Source organism: Phacochoerus africanus, chromosome 12 (assembly GCF_016906955.1).
Source record: "Phacochoerus africanus isolate WHEZ1 chromosome 12, ROS_Pafr_v1, whole genome shotgun sequence".
In the NCBI taxonomy this organism is placed as follows: domain Eukaryota; kingdom Metazoa; phylum Chordata; class Mammalia; order Artiodactyla; family Suidae; genus Phacochoerus; species Phacochoerus africanus.
The window spans coordinates 60,452,836-60,468,281 of record NC_062555.1 but is presented as its reverse complement, the minus strand read 5'-3'; the positions used below and the strand labels follow the sequence as shown (position 1 = coordinate 60,468,281).

The window sequence follows — 15,446 nt, the reverse complement described above, 5'->3', positions numbered from 1 at the left end:
CCGTAAATCAGATCTCCTTTTATAATGACTTTTTAATGACTTGGACATCATCGCCTGGGATCCTTAACTTTTGCAACACGCGGGTGTGTAACCGTACTTTCTTTAAACCTTTACTACCGTGGGGTTTATGATATGTTTTATTAGAAAAGGTATGTTTCTATAAAACATCCTGCTTCCTGCCCCAATGAGAAAAGATGCCTTGAAGGCTGGTAGAGAGATGCTGGTAATTTATGAATGTAGGTGTGATCGTTACTACTGTACTCATTCCAAGAGGCGAGTTAATTTCCTTTACAGGTACGTGCTCAAATGATCTCATCTCAGACACGGGCACATGTCTGTGAAATTCTTCACTTTTTCCCTTAGGAATCATGCATATGTCATGTGCCCCCACTTAATGCATGTAAGACTGGTGACCAAATGCTATACTGCTATATAGGTGCTGTGCTCTTAGGGCAGTGTAAAAACACACATAAAACACAAAAGCAGTTTTGTTTGTGTTTTTCAAATTGACCTCTCCTTACATGTCTCCCTTTTTTCACTTTTGTTGCAGGTGAGGGGATACTTTAAAGATATATAATTTGAATTGTTTTAATAATTTATTTTGTGCTTATTATTGTGACTGAATTTTCTCTAATTATATTGGATATGGGAAATTAAGCATTAATGTTTTTTTCACTGTGTGATTTCTGGGAAATTAATACAGGGACCTCCAGCTGAAGAACCACTGATTAGATGCTTTTGTCCTTACTAGACTTGTGACTTTTACTCACTTAATTCTTCCCTGGTCTCCAGATCAATTAATATTGTTCTGTCTTTTTATATTTTTTTTTCTCCCCGAGTCTGGAATGTATTGTTAACAACTTTTCCTGCATAATTTCTTTTTTTTTTTTTTGTCTTTTTTGCTATTTCTTGGGCCGCTCCCGCGGCATATGGAGATTCCCAGGCTAGGGGTTGAATCGGAGCTGTAGCCACTGGCCTACGGCAGAGCCACAGCAACGCGGGATACGAGCCGCGTCTGCAACCTACACCACAGCTCACGGCAACGCCGGATCGTTAACCCACTGAGCAAGGGCAGGGATCGAACCCGCAACCTCATGGTTCCTAGTCGGATTCGTTAACCACTGCGCCACGACGGGAACTCCTCCTGCATAATTTCATCCGAATCCACAGTTCTGTCACTCCCTTGGATTTTTTATTTCTATATTAGCTGTATTGATTTTAAACTATCATGTTTATTTTGCTTATCAGGCATTTTTTGAGGATCTACTGGAAACCATGCCCTGTATAGGAAACAAAATGGTCATGGCCCCCAAAGAAAGATACAAACATAGTAGCATTTTGAAATATTTCATCCTGTTCTTGTTTGTATGTATGTAGTTATATAATATATATGTAAAACTATGTGTGTAGTTATATATGTAAAACAACGTGTGTGTGTGTACATACACACAGATTGTTGAACATCTGCATGAAATATAGTAGGCAATCAGTAAGTGTTACTTAAGTTCATTAAATGCAATACAGATTTGTTTTCTCCAATTCGCTGGCTGGCCTTTTGATCATATTGGTATCGTTGATAAAGAAAAATCCTTCATTTGAATATAGTCCTGTTTTTTAATATTTCCCCTTATGGTTAGTAATCTTTATGTATTTTTTAAAAAAACTTTTCTCAGTCCCACATCATGAAGATGTATTGTTTTATCTTAGACAAGCTTTGTGGTTTTACCTTCCAAATTCCAGGTATATTCTACTTGGAATTTATTATTTTTGAATGCTAGAGAACTAGGAATCAAGGTTCGTTTTTTCCCCACGTGGCTACCTAATTTATTCAATATTGCCCTTTTCCTCGCTGCTATGAAGAGCCAAGATTTATATATCAGAAGTACAAATATATGTAGAATTTTTAGGACTGTATTATCCATTTCTCTGGCCCATTTGTCTGCCTTTACTTATTCTAACTTTACAGTGAATCTTGATATCTTGATAAATTCTCCAACTTTGTTCTCCTTTACGATAAAATTAGCTATTCTTAGTCCTTTGAATTTCTATATTAAGCTTAGAATCAGTTTGTCAATTTGGGAGAAAAAGATCTATTGAAATTGTGCTGGATTTCAGTGAATCTATAAATCAGTGAATAATTCATATATTCATCTTTGTTCTCCACATCCATGGCACCATGGGATGTTAAGCCCACACAAAAGGAACAAGGCTGGAAGTATTTATTCATAGACCCACAATTCAGACAATATAACAATCCTGCCTCTTCAAAACAATCTTAATTCAAACCTCTGTAGTTTATATGACACTAAACTCTTTCTTCTGTCAGCTGCAATGAATGACATAACTCCAAATCACAACTAGTATTCATTAAATATATAAGATGTGCCAGGTACTTAGGTAAATATTCCACTTATTTTATTTCTAATTCCTGTTAACAGAATGGGCCTATCCCATTTTATAATTGAAGAGACTGATATATTCAGAGAAGTTCAATAAGCTGCCTCCTGTTGCCCATTTGGTCCATGCTGAGGCCAGAGACCAAATCCTGCTGTTTCTTTGGCCCACAATCATATTTCCAGTGCCTTGGACAAGTAACAGTGGAAAGAATAAATACATGGTGACTGAATGAATACTTCTGTCTTTCTCTCCATCTATTATTTTCTTTCTTCTTCTTTCTTTCTTTCTTTTTTTTTTTTTTGGTTAATACTATAGCAACTTTATTTTTTATTTATTTATTTCTGCTTTTTAGGGCCGCATCCGCAGCATATGAAGGTTCCCAGGTAGGGATCTAATCAGACCCACAGCTGCCAGCCTATACCACAGCCACAACAACATTAGATCCGAACAGTGTCTGTGACCTACACCACAGCCCACAGCAATACTGGATCCTGAACCCACTGAACGAGGCCAGGGATTGAACCCGCAACCCCATGGTTCCTAATTGGATTTGTTTCCACTGCACCATGATGGGAACTCCCATCTATTATTTTCTATTAATGATTGTCATTTCTTTCCTAAAACATAATAAACTTTCAAAATGATTTTAGTAAATAGCAAGTTTAAACACTACAGTACGAGCATCACATTTGGTAACAAAGTGGTATGAAATCTCATTAATCAAAGAAATTACAAAAAGAGTATCAGAATGCCCAGATCATGACAAGTCACTTCCTTATTTAATACTTCAAAAAGCTGTGTGTTACCTAGCTTGTTCTATAATGTTTTATTATCTCTTTTGTGAATTGATAAAGTGGTGGTATGAACTCTGTCTTTTATGGCAAGATTACATTGATATTTATTCATTTCCATCATTATTTTCTCTCTCTGATTTGGAACTAGGAAAGAAAAGATACACCTTAAAAATTATCAGCTCATTTAAAATATGTTTAAGTAAAATCAACTTAAATTAATAGAGAAAATAAACTTGAACCTAAAAGCCTCTTAGACTCCTAGACCAGTTTCCTTTCTCTTTGTCATGCTTTAATTACTTGTATTTTTATTTTTTTATTTTTATTTTTTTTTGTCTTTTGTTGTTGTTATTGTTGTTGTTGCTATTTCTTGGGCCACTCCCGTGGCATATGGAGGTTCCCAGGCTAGGGGTTGAATCGGAGCTGTAGCCACCGGCCGACGCCAGAGCCACAGCAACGCGGGATCCGAGCCGCGTCTGCAACCTACACCACAGCTCAGGGCAACGCCGGATCGTTAACCCACTGAGCAAGGGCAGGGACCGAACCTGCAACCTCATGGTTCCTAGTCGGATTCGTTAACCACTGCGCCACGACGGGAACTCCCGTATTTTTATTTTTTTAATGCTTCTTCTAAATGTGTTCAATGCCTCAAGGTCTCATTTTACCCACATAAAAATAAGCTCTACAAAACCAGTCAGAGTATCAGCAGTACTATTATTTTAAAAAATCAACCGAGTTATTACATAGTAGACCTGGTAATTTCAGCCTTAACTGTTAAGTTTTGTACATTGTACCAATTGACACTCGGGTTTAAAAGAAAAATGGTAGAAGGTTTGTTTGTGCTAAAGGTTAGGAGTCATCCTTGTGCTAAAAATGCTGTTATACTTTTAGGACAGATAATAGAACAATAAAATACGGTCATTGACAAACGGTATTTTATGATTTTCTTTTTTCATCTGATGAACACACCATACTTTCCCCAGAAATACCGCAGCCGGCTGGTACCTGTATGCTGATAGCTCAAATGGAAAATTTGGTGACCTGGCTGACATCCTCACTCCTGTGATTTCCCGCACAGGACCAAGATGTACCCTGGTGTTTTGGACTCACATGAACGGCGCCACCGTTGGTTCTCTCCAGGTACTGCTTAGGCAATTGCATTTTCTGAAAGTGTTCTTTAAAAATTCATAGTCTATAATTTGGCGTTATTAACATATATAGTCTGCTAATAAACGAAAATGGGCAATTATCAACACTTCACTAGTTTTCAAATGGTATGATTGAGAAAAGCTTTTGTGGAATGGGACTGGAATGGCTAATAGGATTTTTTACAAAACTTCTATTTATGACGAGGGTCTTTATTCTGATACTGTTTTACCCTTGACATGTATCATGTAGGTTTCAGTATCAATATTCTGAGTATAACACAAGTAAATATACACACTTTAGTGACTTTCGTTATAGCCAGTAGTTTTTGCTTCCTTTATTATTTTTTGCTGTATCGATTTTACTATGCTGATTGCCTGTTTATGATTTTCTAACTGCACTATTCTGAATACATTTGTAGGTTGGTTTTCTGTTGTTAAAAACTGTCTATTTATCGATCCATTTATTAATTTATATCAGTGTGGACTCATGACTTCCAATTTTATCCAGTTCGTTGTCAAACATTACTATTATCACTTAAATTGTCCCAGCTATGGTTATAGGGGACCCTTTAAACTGACCTCTATGTTTCTTTAACAAGTCCATCATTCTTTGAGCATTTCCTTTCTTTCTGGCCAAGAAAATCCAGATTCATCTTTATGTTATCCTATTCCATCCTTGGAGTTAACAATTTTTCCAGGAGCCCTAGTTTATTCAGATAACGGAGTTAAATAGGCAAAACGGAAAGAGGTTCTAGAATTTTATTTCAGAGCCCTCTACCCTGTCATCCCCTGTTAGACAGGCTTTATGTAATAGATAGGTTTTTGAGTATATGTATAGACACATCATTTACACACAAGTCAACTCAGTTTTGATAATCTATTCTGTAGCTTATATGACGTTTTCTAAGATTCCAGAATTATTTATCAAGAGCAGTTTTAGATCAGGAATATCTCACTAAAAGTAGCCATAGGTAAGGTCTCTCCCCTGTCAAATAACATTAATTTGTTTTCTAAGAAATCTATATTTAGTATATCTGCGAAGAGATTACACTTGGGCTGCGTGCTTTCTTTTTTTCCCGATAAATAGAAATGTGCTGCAGATCATCTGCTTAACCACTTCTTTCCCAGTGCCTTGATGTAACTTCAATATTAGGTAACTTCCTGTATTTTTAATTGTCTTATTCTAGCCTTTCCTGGCCATATTATTTTATTTTATTTATTCATTCATTTTGGCCTTGCCTGTGGCATGTGGAAGTTCCGGGGCCAGTGATAAAACCTGTACTACAGACACAAAACTTGCCACAGCGATGACAATGTTGGATCCTTAACCCACTGAGCCACCAGGGAACTCCTTTTCATGACCGTATTAAATTCTTTTTAATAAACATGTTTTATTTTTTAAATGCTCTTAAATTTCTTTATTGGAAACATTAAGTTTATAGTTCAATTTTATAAGAATAAAGTTTTATTTATTATAGGTGAGTCTTCTCGCTATAAACAGTTTAAGAGTAAGCTTGTTTGTGTATGTGTATGTATGCATGTTTAATATTCTAAAAGTATCCAAGTAGTCTTATGGATTGAAGTTACAATTTTCATTTGTTTTACATTGTGTTTATAAAAATGATTTTAGATGAGAAATCAATACAACTAACTGGTTTGTGTCAGAAAAATGAGAATTGTTTACCTGATATATTTTGTGGTTGAGATTAATTATCTGAAATATACTTTCTTTTTTATATAATATGACTTTATATTAGTAGACAAAAAATTATAAAAATAGCATTAAATATTACACAAAATTATCAAATAATTAAAATGGTAATATATCCAATTCTTAGTTTTGTGCATGGCTGAGTAAAATCATATTAGATGTTGAATTACTATATTGCATGGACATATTTTTCCTTAGTGATTTACATATAGAGCAATATTCATACAAAGATCTATTTCCTGTACATTCTTCTTAGTATCCTTCAAAAATGATTTTTATATATTTTTAGAAATATTTTCTTTAATATGTTGATTGAACCTGAATTTTATAGAGCAAGAATTTAGTGATATTTTTGCTAGCCACATAATACTTTTTATATGACTCTAGGAACTCTAGCCCTATAAAAAAATAACCATTTGTAGGTGTTCCCATTGTGGCTCAGTGGTTAATGAACCTGACTAATAACCATGAGGTTGCAGGTTCGATCCATGGCCTTGCTCAGTGGGTTAAGGATCTGGCGTTTCCCGTGAGCTGTGGTGTAGACCCAGATCCAGTGTTGCTGTGTCTCTGGTATAGGCCAGCGGCTACAGCTCCAATTAGACCCCTAGCCTGGGAAACCTCCATCCATATGCCACGGGTGCAGCCCTAGAAAAGACAAAAAAAAATCATTTGTATTTAACTTTTTAAAAAAACAGATGATGGAAACATTAAAAGGTACTTCAATTTCAAATGTCAAAACCTCCCCAAACCCTTTACATGGATATTATTTAGTTTTTATCAATTGTAGTCTTTAAAAGTAATGTTGTGAAATAATTAAATCACCTAAGTCAATTATTTTAAAACGTGGAATTTTACTATTCTTCCCTATTTTCTTCATTTTCTCTCTTGATGGTTCATTTTGTGTCATTCTAAAAGAAGAGTCATGCTAATGTGTCTGCTGAGATAAGTCTGAGTCACCCTTTACAATGAGGGTCCAGCAGCACTGGTGAGAGTCTGTTGAGTGGGAGCTCTCACTGGCTTTAGACAAGTAGGTGCCTGCTCATATCATCTGTATGTGCTGTTGAAGTCACCAGCCCCACTGAACCCAAGGTCATTCTCAAAAGAGCGTTTTAGTAAGTAATTCTGCGCTTTTTATGCAACTCCATGAATATTATTTAATATAGAAAATTCCAATCGTTCCTGCTGTCAGATTTGAAAAAGCGAAGGTAGTTAAGAGTTCTTAATTAAATGGTGCTCAGATACCTTTGGACTTGACTGACAGATATTCATGCACAACTTTATTACACAATGCTTGTGAAGTACCCTGGGGACACAGTGCTATTCTAGAAAACAAAGACGTCTAATGAAAAATGTCTCAGCTTTTCTCTCAGGGATTCCTGTTGATATTAAAATTGAAAAAAAAAAAAAAAAAGGACTGGGCCACTTCTACATGCTTAAAATTTATCAAGGCAAAGCATTTCTGTACTTCTTACCTGATTTTTTTCTCTGCAGGTACTCAGCAAAAAAGACAATGTTACTTCTAAATTGTGGGCTCAAAGTGGACAGCAAGGTGCACAATGGAAAAAAGTAGAGATATTTTTGGGCATTCATTCCTATGTACAGGTTTGTAATCTAAGTAGTTAGATGATGGTTGACTTTGCTGATGTTTTTTCTTATATGTGTTTCTTCTACTCCTTGTCTCCTTCCCTCCATACCCTTTATAATGTATTGCCTGACTACTTACCCTCATACAGCATTTTCCATAAGGAATTTATAATTCTGGAGTGCCCTAAGTTTTTCTCAATTAACAACCATATTTCTCGGAACATTTAGTTTTAGTGAACTACCATCCTGCCTCCACGACCAGTCTCCCACGTATAAAGAACACCTCCCTCTATTTTGCAAATATATTCCCAGAGACTGTAATTACATTGGTTTTTTTCAAGCCTGATTAAGGAGACCTTTGAAAGCAACTATATTGTTGAGCCTTATTAGAGAAAACAGATTTACTTAATTAAAAAATTGGGAGGGGCGAGACACAACATTATGGGCTTCTGTATTTATCTTCATGTAGATTACAATAATATTAGAAAGATAAGACCTAACAATTAATGAAAAAACAAGTAATACATAGATTAAAAGGGTGAAATTGAAAGTAATTGTGTGCCAGGGTAATTTAGTGTAAATTTTATTTTGGGTGGCTTAGCAGGAAGGCAAGAGCTTCTTGGATGTGTGTGGGTTTTTTTTCTTCCTTTCTTTTTTTTTTTTGCTTTTGGAGTATTGTTATTAGTTTTTTAAGTTTGGGATTTTTTTTTGGCAGAAGGGAAGCTAAAGCTCAGCTATTAAGATTTAAGATTGGATAAGGGAGAGTGAGAGTCCAGAGCCATTATGTCACAGAATATTCTTTTTCTTAGTCTTAACTGCACAGGGCTTAAGTCCATGAATTTATAGCCACTTATCTATAGATGGAAGGTATAATATCTTTGCTAATTATTGTATTTCCAGTCTTCTGTGTGTGTGTGTGTAGCAAGAGTAGCCTTATCAGCTGCGAATGTTCAATAACTGTATCTAGAGTCATGTGCCGTATCTGACAGATCAGATTCATTCAACTCAGGTAGAAGCACAGGCTAGATACTGTTGTTTAAAGGCATCGATACAGCGTTATCTCTAGTTCCTTAAAATGGAGTAATAAATCCCACATCTTTTTGACCTTTTGCTGGAACCCAGTTTTCTTGGGGGTCATTTATAAATAATTCAGAAAATGGATAATAAGTTCAACCTGAAGAAAAGATTGGACGGCAGTTTAGTGGCCGTGCACCATATAAGATTTATTGTTAAGAGGACTCCGCCTGTTCAGACCTTTTAACAGAAGCAAAAATCATCAGTTAAGAACATGTGGAAGGTTTTGCTGTGGCCAGACATTGGCTTCCACTTGAGGAAGTGAGTTCTTAACTAGTCTGGGCAAATATAACATTTGTGCAATTAAATCATGTTTGAAAAAATATTAAAAGAGATTTAAGCAGAGGAATCAATTTTTAATTTACCTCTCTGAAATTTAATTTTTCACATACTGAAATTTGAAGAGAAATATACCCTGTCATTTGAATCTTGAAATATTAACAGTTTATGAATATTTGATGTTTAATAAAATTCATTCATTCCTTCACTAAAATAATCAAGAACCTACTATGTGCAAAGCACATTACTATGCCCTGGGGAAATAGTGAGGAGACAGGCATACTGTCCATGGTTCTTCCATGAGTAAACATGTACAATATTTTTGGAAATTATATTCTGAGTCCGCACTGGGTGATTCTCAGAGTAGTATTTGAGAACCCCCAAGTTGAACATAATCTTTAAGTTTAATAATTTTTATAACTAGATCACATATAAAGCATTCAGTAAGTGCTATATACTGTTCTATGACTTAAAAATTTAATTCTTGTAACTATATGAGATGCACTCTATTATTACCTCTATTTTATAGATAAAGATACCAAAAAACCTAGAAGTTGGGTAATTTTCCTGGAAAACTACGAAATGGCAGTGATCAGCTTTAAACACAGGCAGGTCATCTGCAAGTCCATAATTCAAATACTATGCTCTGTTGTTTTCTAAATTTTATAAAATAACTGAAGCCTGCTTTTATTCTACTGGAAAATAAATATGTTATCATTGCTCTTTAAAAAAATGTTTAATCACATCCATTATTAAAGCCTATGGAATCTTTTTTTTAAATGTTTTTCCTGTTTCTGATAACTTAAATATCATATTCCCTTTTGATTTTATTTTATTGTTTTTTATTTTTTTATTTTATTTTTTGGTCTTTTTTGTCTTTCTAGGGCCGCACTCGTGGCACATGGAGGTTCCCAGGCTGGGGGTCTAATTGGAGCTACAGCTGCCAGCTTACACCAGAGCTGCAGCAACACCAGATCCAAACTGCGTCTGCAAGCTACCACAGCTCACGGCAACACCGGATTCTTAAGCCACTGAGTGAGGCCAGAGATCGAACCTGCAACCTCATGGTTGCTAGTCGGATTCGTTTCTGCTGCACCACAATGGGAACTCCACCTGTGGAATCTTAACATTGTGTAGGGCATTGAATATAAGTGATAATTTGACCAATTGGACATGACAGGCAAATAAGATTTTATCTATAAATGACAAATAAGCAAGTACATTTTGAGATGCCCCTTTTATTAGCTGATTTCTTAATCACAGAGCATTGCACCTCATATTTAAATGTTCAGATACATCCAAGTAATAGAGGATCTTTTTCAATTTGTGTGTCCATGTTGTTCCTGGGCTCAATTTTCTTATAAAAATGTTGTAGTCATTATTCTTTCTAGCTTTCTTACTCCTTCTTAATCACATCCAAACTCGCTATCCTACAAATTTATTTTTCTTTTCTAGCACATCTGTGATGAAGAGCAATAGTTATTCCTCTTATGTAAATCTGATGCATGAATTTACATAAAAATTGTACTTTTATTTTGCTTTTTTAATAATGTGAAAGACATCATTTTCAGTTATTCTAGTTTCTTATAAAAGGAAAAAAGCTAGGTTTTCATACTGTAGCATAAAAGCATAACACATCTTAAGGAAAAACCAGTTACTTCTTTCAAGAAAAACAATTGTTTAGTTTTGGTAAAAAGATGTTTGAGAGTTTGATGACAGTAAATGTTTTGCATAAAAATCATGGAGGTAAATAAGTATTTCTTGTTAACTCATCTCCAACTGTCCTAAATTCCCTTTAAAATATTTAAGTATTTCTTATGTTAACACACAAATACATGCTTAGCTTGCAGACAGATTTGTAGAAACTGTCTGAATTAGTTTCAGTTAGAAAACTTTAGTGGCTTCTGTTATTATTTTTCATCACTTCTGTCAAAGTCCATAAAAGCGGGATCTCACTGTCCAAAAATGGTACACATGACAATTTGGTTCATTATATACATTAATCAATGCCAAATGACAATCATTTCAATTCCATATATGTGGCCAGTGAAAAAAAGAATTCATGGCACTGAGGTTTGATATCTTTTTGACTTCTAATAATTGAGTTGGACAGATCAGAGGAATAAGAGAGACTGGATAAAATAAAGTAAAATATACATTTGCATCTTCTTACTCTTAGTAGGTGACTCCTGCCAAGGTCTTAGGTCCCGTCTCCTAAAAATCTGGACAAGAGGGAGTGGTATTGCCAGTCCCACATTCTTACCTGTTGGGTTTGTGACAGATCTTAGCTATCCCTCAAACACCCTGGGTCAGTTTTGTTATGGGGTTGATAGGGTCATTTTTATCATTCAAGCCCTAGTTTCCATATTTACTGTTTGCCCCAAGTTTTTAGTTCTCGATGGACACATAAACTGATATTGGCTTTAAAAAATTTTTTTTTAAGATTGTCTTCAGGGCAAAGCGTGGAATCAGTTTCATAGGAGATGTAGCAGTGGATGACATTTCCTTTCAAGATTGTTCCCCCCTACTTCGTGCAGACAGGACATGTACCGCTGAAGAATTCACATGCGCTAACAAGCACTGCATTGCCAAGGACAAGCTGTGTGATTTTGTGAATGATTGTGCTGATAATTCAGATGAGACAACTTTCATTTGTGGTGAGTGGAAGTGTTTTGTTTCCTTGCTTTTGCCTTTATCTCCCACAACCTTTCTCTGTGTGGTGGGTTCATTGATGAAAAATGCAGTGTGTGTGTGTGTGTGTGTGTGTATACACACATAAATGCAGAGTGTGTGTGTGTGTGTGTATATATATATATATATATATATATATATATATTATATATATCAACAGCCAAGGCAGGTAAGGTGATTTAACCATTTAAAAGCATTCCTGGAGTTTCTATTGTGACTCAGCGGTAACGAACCCCACTAGTATCCATGAGGACACAGGTTCTGTCCCTGGCCTCACTCAGTGGGTTAAGGATCCCACTTTGCCATGAGCTGTGATGTAGGTCAAGGACATGGCTCAGATCTGGCATTGCTGTGGCTGTTGTGTTTCAACCCCTCCCCCCCAAAAAAAGCATTCCTTTCCCTCCCCGCAATAGTTAAATTAGAACCCTAAGTCATTTAAAATTAGTTGATGGCTTAGTGTTCATATGTGAGGAATGGGAGATTAACTGGAAAATAGGAGCCTTCAGAGACAAAGTGGAAACAAGTATTTTGTATATGAAAGAATTTTTTGGAAAGAAGACAAGCAAAACATCCATCAAAGCCATTTCAAGCAGGGTTGACACACCTTTGTGCTTTGATGGATTTCAGAGAGTTGTCATTCCTTGGTGTCAATTATAAGCTGGCAGATGTCATTAAGAAAACAAACAAACAAAAAATCAATATCCAAATAATGTAAAAATAGACAAAGTTATCTATTTGGGAAATATATATCAGCTTTGTAGTGTTGTTGTGGGAGATCAACTCATAATAAACTGCACCTATTAAAATATTCTTAGATAAATGGGCCATATGTGCTCATTCAGGGACGTCTGTAAAATTTTCCAAGGAGTCCACTGTTGCTTCATTTCATTGTAAATGAAGTGAATACAAAATGTCAAAATGAAAGTTGACAAATTATTCCACTATCACCACTAATAATTTCTGAGCTAGTGTGTTACAGTTTGTTCTTTTTTTGCCTCTTAAAACCAAATCTGGGAAAGAAAAAACAAACAAACAAACAAGAACTTCAGTATAGTACAGGCTCCTATTTATATAGAACTTTTAATTTTTAAAGCCCTTTTATCAACTCATCTCCACTTGATCTTTGTAAAAGCCCGAGAGGTAAGTGGGACAGATATTATTAGTACATTCCTCAGAAAAAGCTGCTGAAAAAAGTGGCTAAGATTTGGTCAAATTTCATAAAACTGGTACTGACAGAGTTGATCCTAGAGTCTGAGTACTTTGGTTCAGTACTTCAGAGCTTAGCCCAAGTTATCATGCCACCTCTGTATATAACGAAATCCTTAGGAAAACCAAAAATGTTTAGAAATCCTGTTTATATCTAATAGCTATTTGTTTCTTCAATTGTGGATTATGTCTTATAACATCAATTAGTATTATATGAACCAAGCAAAACTGCCTCCTCTGGAATTCCATATTAATTGATATTTTTACCTTAATATTTTTGCTGCATTTGTAGTTATTTTCTAGGTTAAATCCTTTTACATTTTCTTCTTTGCATTTTCATTTATCTCACAAATCTATTATAAGTCAGAGAGACAGATATATGCTTATGAATTTTATTTGTAATATTGCTGGTTTATCTCTTTACCGAGATATGACAGTGCAGCTTTTCAGTATGAAAAGTATCGTTATATTTCTGGCTAATTTTTGAACTCTTTGTATTTAGATAATGTTGTGAATATTTCTAGGACTCCTCTATCTGTGTTTGGGAGGGGATACTGATATACTAAGAGAGTCGAAGAAATATACTGAAATGTATTGTCTTGGTAGTTCATTTTTTATGAAAAATAAAGATAAAAGTGATTATAACCCTTTGAAGGGAGAGTTGTATCAGAAGGTGCTTTTTAGTGAAGTGATTGCCAAATCACTTAAGATTTAAGTGGGGCTATGATATCAGTAATACTGGAGCAAGAAAGATTAATTAGTTCCAGATATTACCTAGGAAGAAGAATTTTTTTTAGCTCTGAGAACAAATGAACAACTAAAAAGTTAGAACAAAGATGGGATTAAGATGGTGAAATAGAAGGACTAGAGCTCAATTTCCCTTGTAAAAACAACAAAATTACAACCAAATTCTGAACAACCTTTAGCCAAGTGGACTGGAAACTTTCAAAAATATATCCTACTCCAGAAGACAAAGAGCAGGCCACATCAAGAGGTAGGAGGGGCGATTCCATGCTATTAGCAACCCCATACCTGCCTGGTGGGAAACTTCACAGACTGGAAAGTAACTTTATCACAGAGATGCACCTACAGGAGTGAGAGTTCTGAGCCTCACATCAGGTCCCCACAACTGGGGATCTGGCATTGGGAGAAAGAGCCCCCAGAGCATCTGGCATTGAAGGCCAGTGGGGCTTGTGCACAGGAGCTCCACAAGACTGGGGGAAACAGAGACCCCATTCTTGAAAGGTGCACACAGGCTTTCACGTGCACCGGTCCCAGGGAAAAGCAGAGGCTCCATAGGAATCTGGGTCAGACCTGACTGCAGTTCTTGGAAGATCTCCTGGGAAAACAGGGGATGAGTGTGGCTCATTGTGGGAGAAGGACATTGGCGGCAAAGCTCTCGGGAATATTCATCAGTGTGTGTTTCTCTGGAGGTGGTCATTTTGGGAAAATCTGGCCCCACTCATCAGGGCTGAGAAGCTCCAGGCCAAACAATAATCCAGGTGGGATCAGAGCCCCACCCGTCAGTAAGCAGGCTACCTAAAGAACCCCCGGGCACATAGCCCCCTCTAATCTCACCCAGAGACAAAACCCCACCCACCAGAGGGCTAGGAATCAGTGCCACTTACCAGTGGGCAGGCACCAGTCCCTCCCATCAGGAAGCCTACAGCAACCCCTGGTTCCAACTTCAGCCACAAGGCGGGGGGCGGTGGGGGGCAGACATCAGAAGGAAGAGAGGCAGTAACTCTATTGTCTGCCAAAACGGACACCACAGCCCAAACCTATAAAAATGAAAAGGCAGAGAACGATAACTCAGGCCAAGGGAGCAAGGGAAAGCCCCAGAAAAACAGCTAAGTGATCTGGAGATTATCAGCCTCCAGGAAAAAGACTTCAGACTGATGATACTGAAGACGATGCAAGACATTGGAAATAAAGTGGAGACAGAGAATGATAATTTATGGGAAACACTGAGCAAAGAAATACAAGATAGAAAACTTAAGCATGTAGATATGCAAAATACAATAACTGAAATAAAAAATTGATTAGAAGCGACCAAGGGCAGAATACAGGAGGCAGAAGAACGAATAAGCAAGGTGGAGGACAGACTAGTGGAAGTCACTGATGCAGAACAGAAAAGAGGAATATATTGAAAAGAAATCAAGAGAGTCTCAGAGAACTCTGGGACAATGTTAAACATACCATCCGTATTATAGGGGTGCCAGAAGGAGAAGAGAGAGGGATATAAAAAGTATTTGAAGAGGTAATAGCCAAAAACTTTCCTAACATGGGAAAGGAAGCACTCACTCAAATCCAGGAGCACAATGAGTACTGTATGAAATCAACTCACGGAGGAACACCCGAGACACATGTTAATCTAAAGTTAGAACAAACATTTTGATATTGTTTTGTGTGTGTGGGAGTGGAACATATGGAAGTTGCCAGGCTGGGGTCAAATTATCAGGCCTATGTCACAGTCACAGCCACAGCAACACAGGATCTGAGCCGCATCTGCAACCTACGTAGCAGCTTGTGGCAACGCCAGATCCTTAACCCTCTCAGTGAGGC

At 36.5% G+C, this 15,446-nt stretch overlaps 1 protein-coding gene across 1 annotated transcript in view; it reads left to right on the top strand.

The window, feature by feature from the left end:
• Positions 1–15,446, top strand: part of MALRD1 (MAM and LDL receptor class A domain containing 1) — a 600,618-nt gene that overhangs the window by 215,540 nt on the left and 369,632 nt on the right. Inside the window, exons 23-25 of the mRNA XM_047755391.1 lie at positions 4,172–4,328; positions 7,539–7,649; positions 11,428–11,641. Coding sequence (XP_047611347.1) covers positions 4,172–4,328; positions 7,539–7,649; positions 11,428–11,641 — 482 coding nt within the window. The remainder of the gene's footprint in view (positions 1–4,171; positions 4,329–7,538; positions 7,650–11,427; positions 11,642–15,446) is intronic.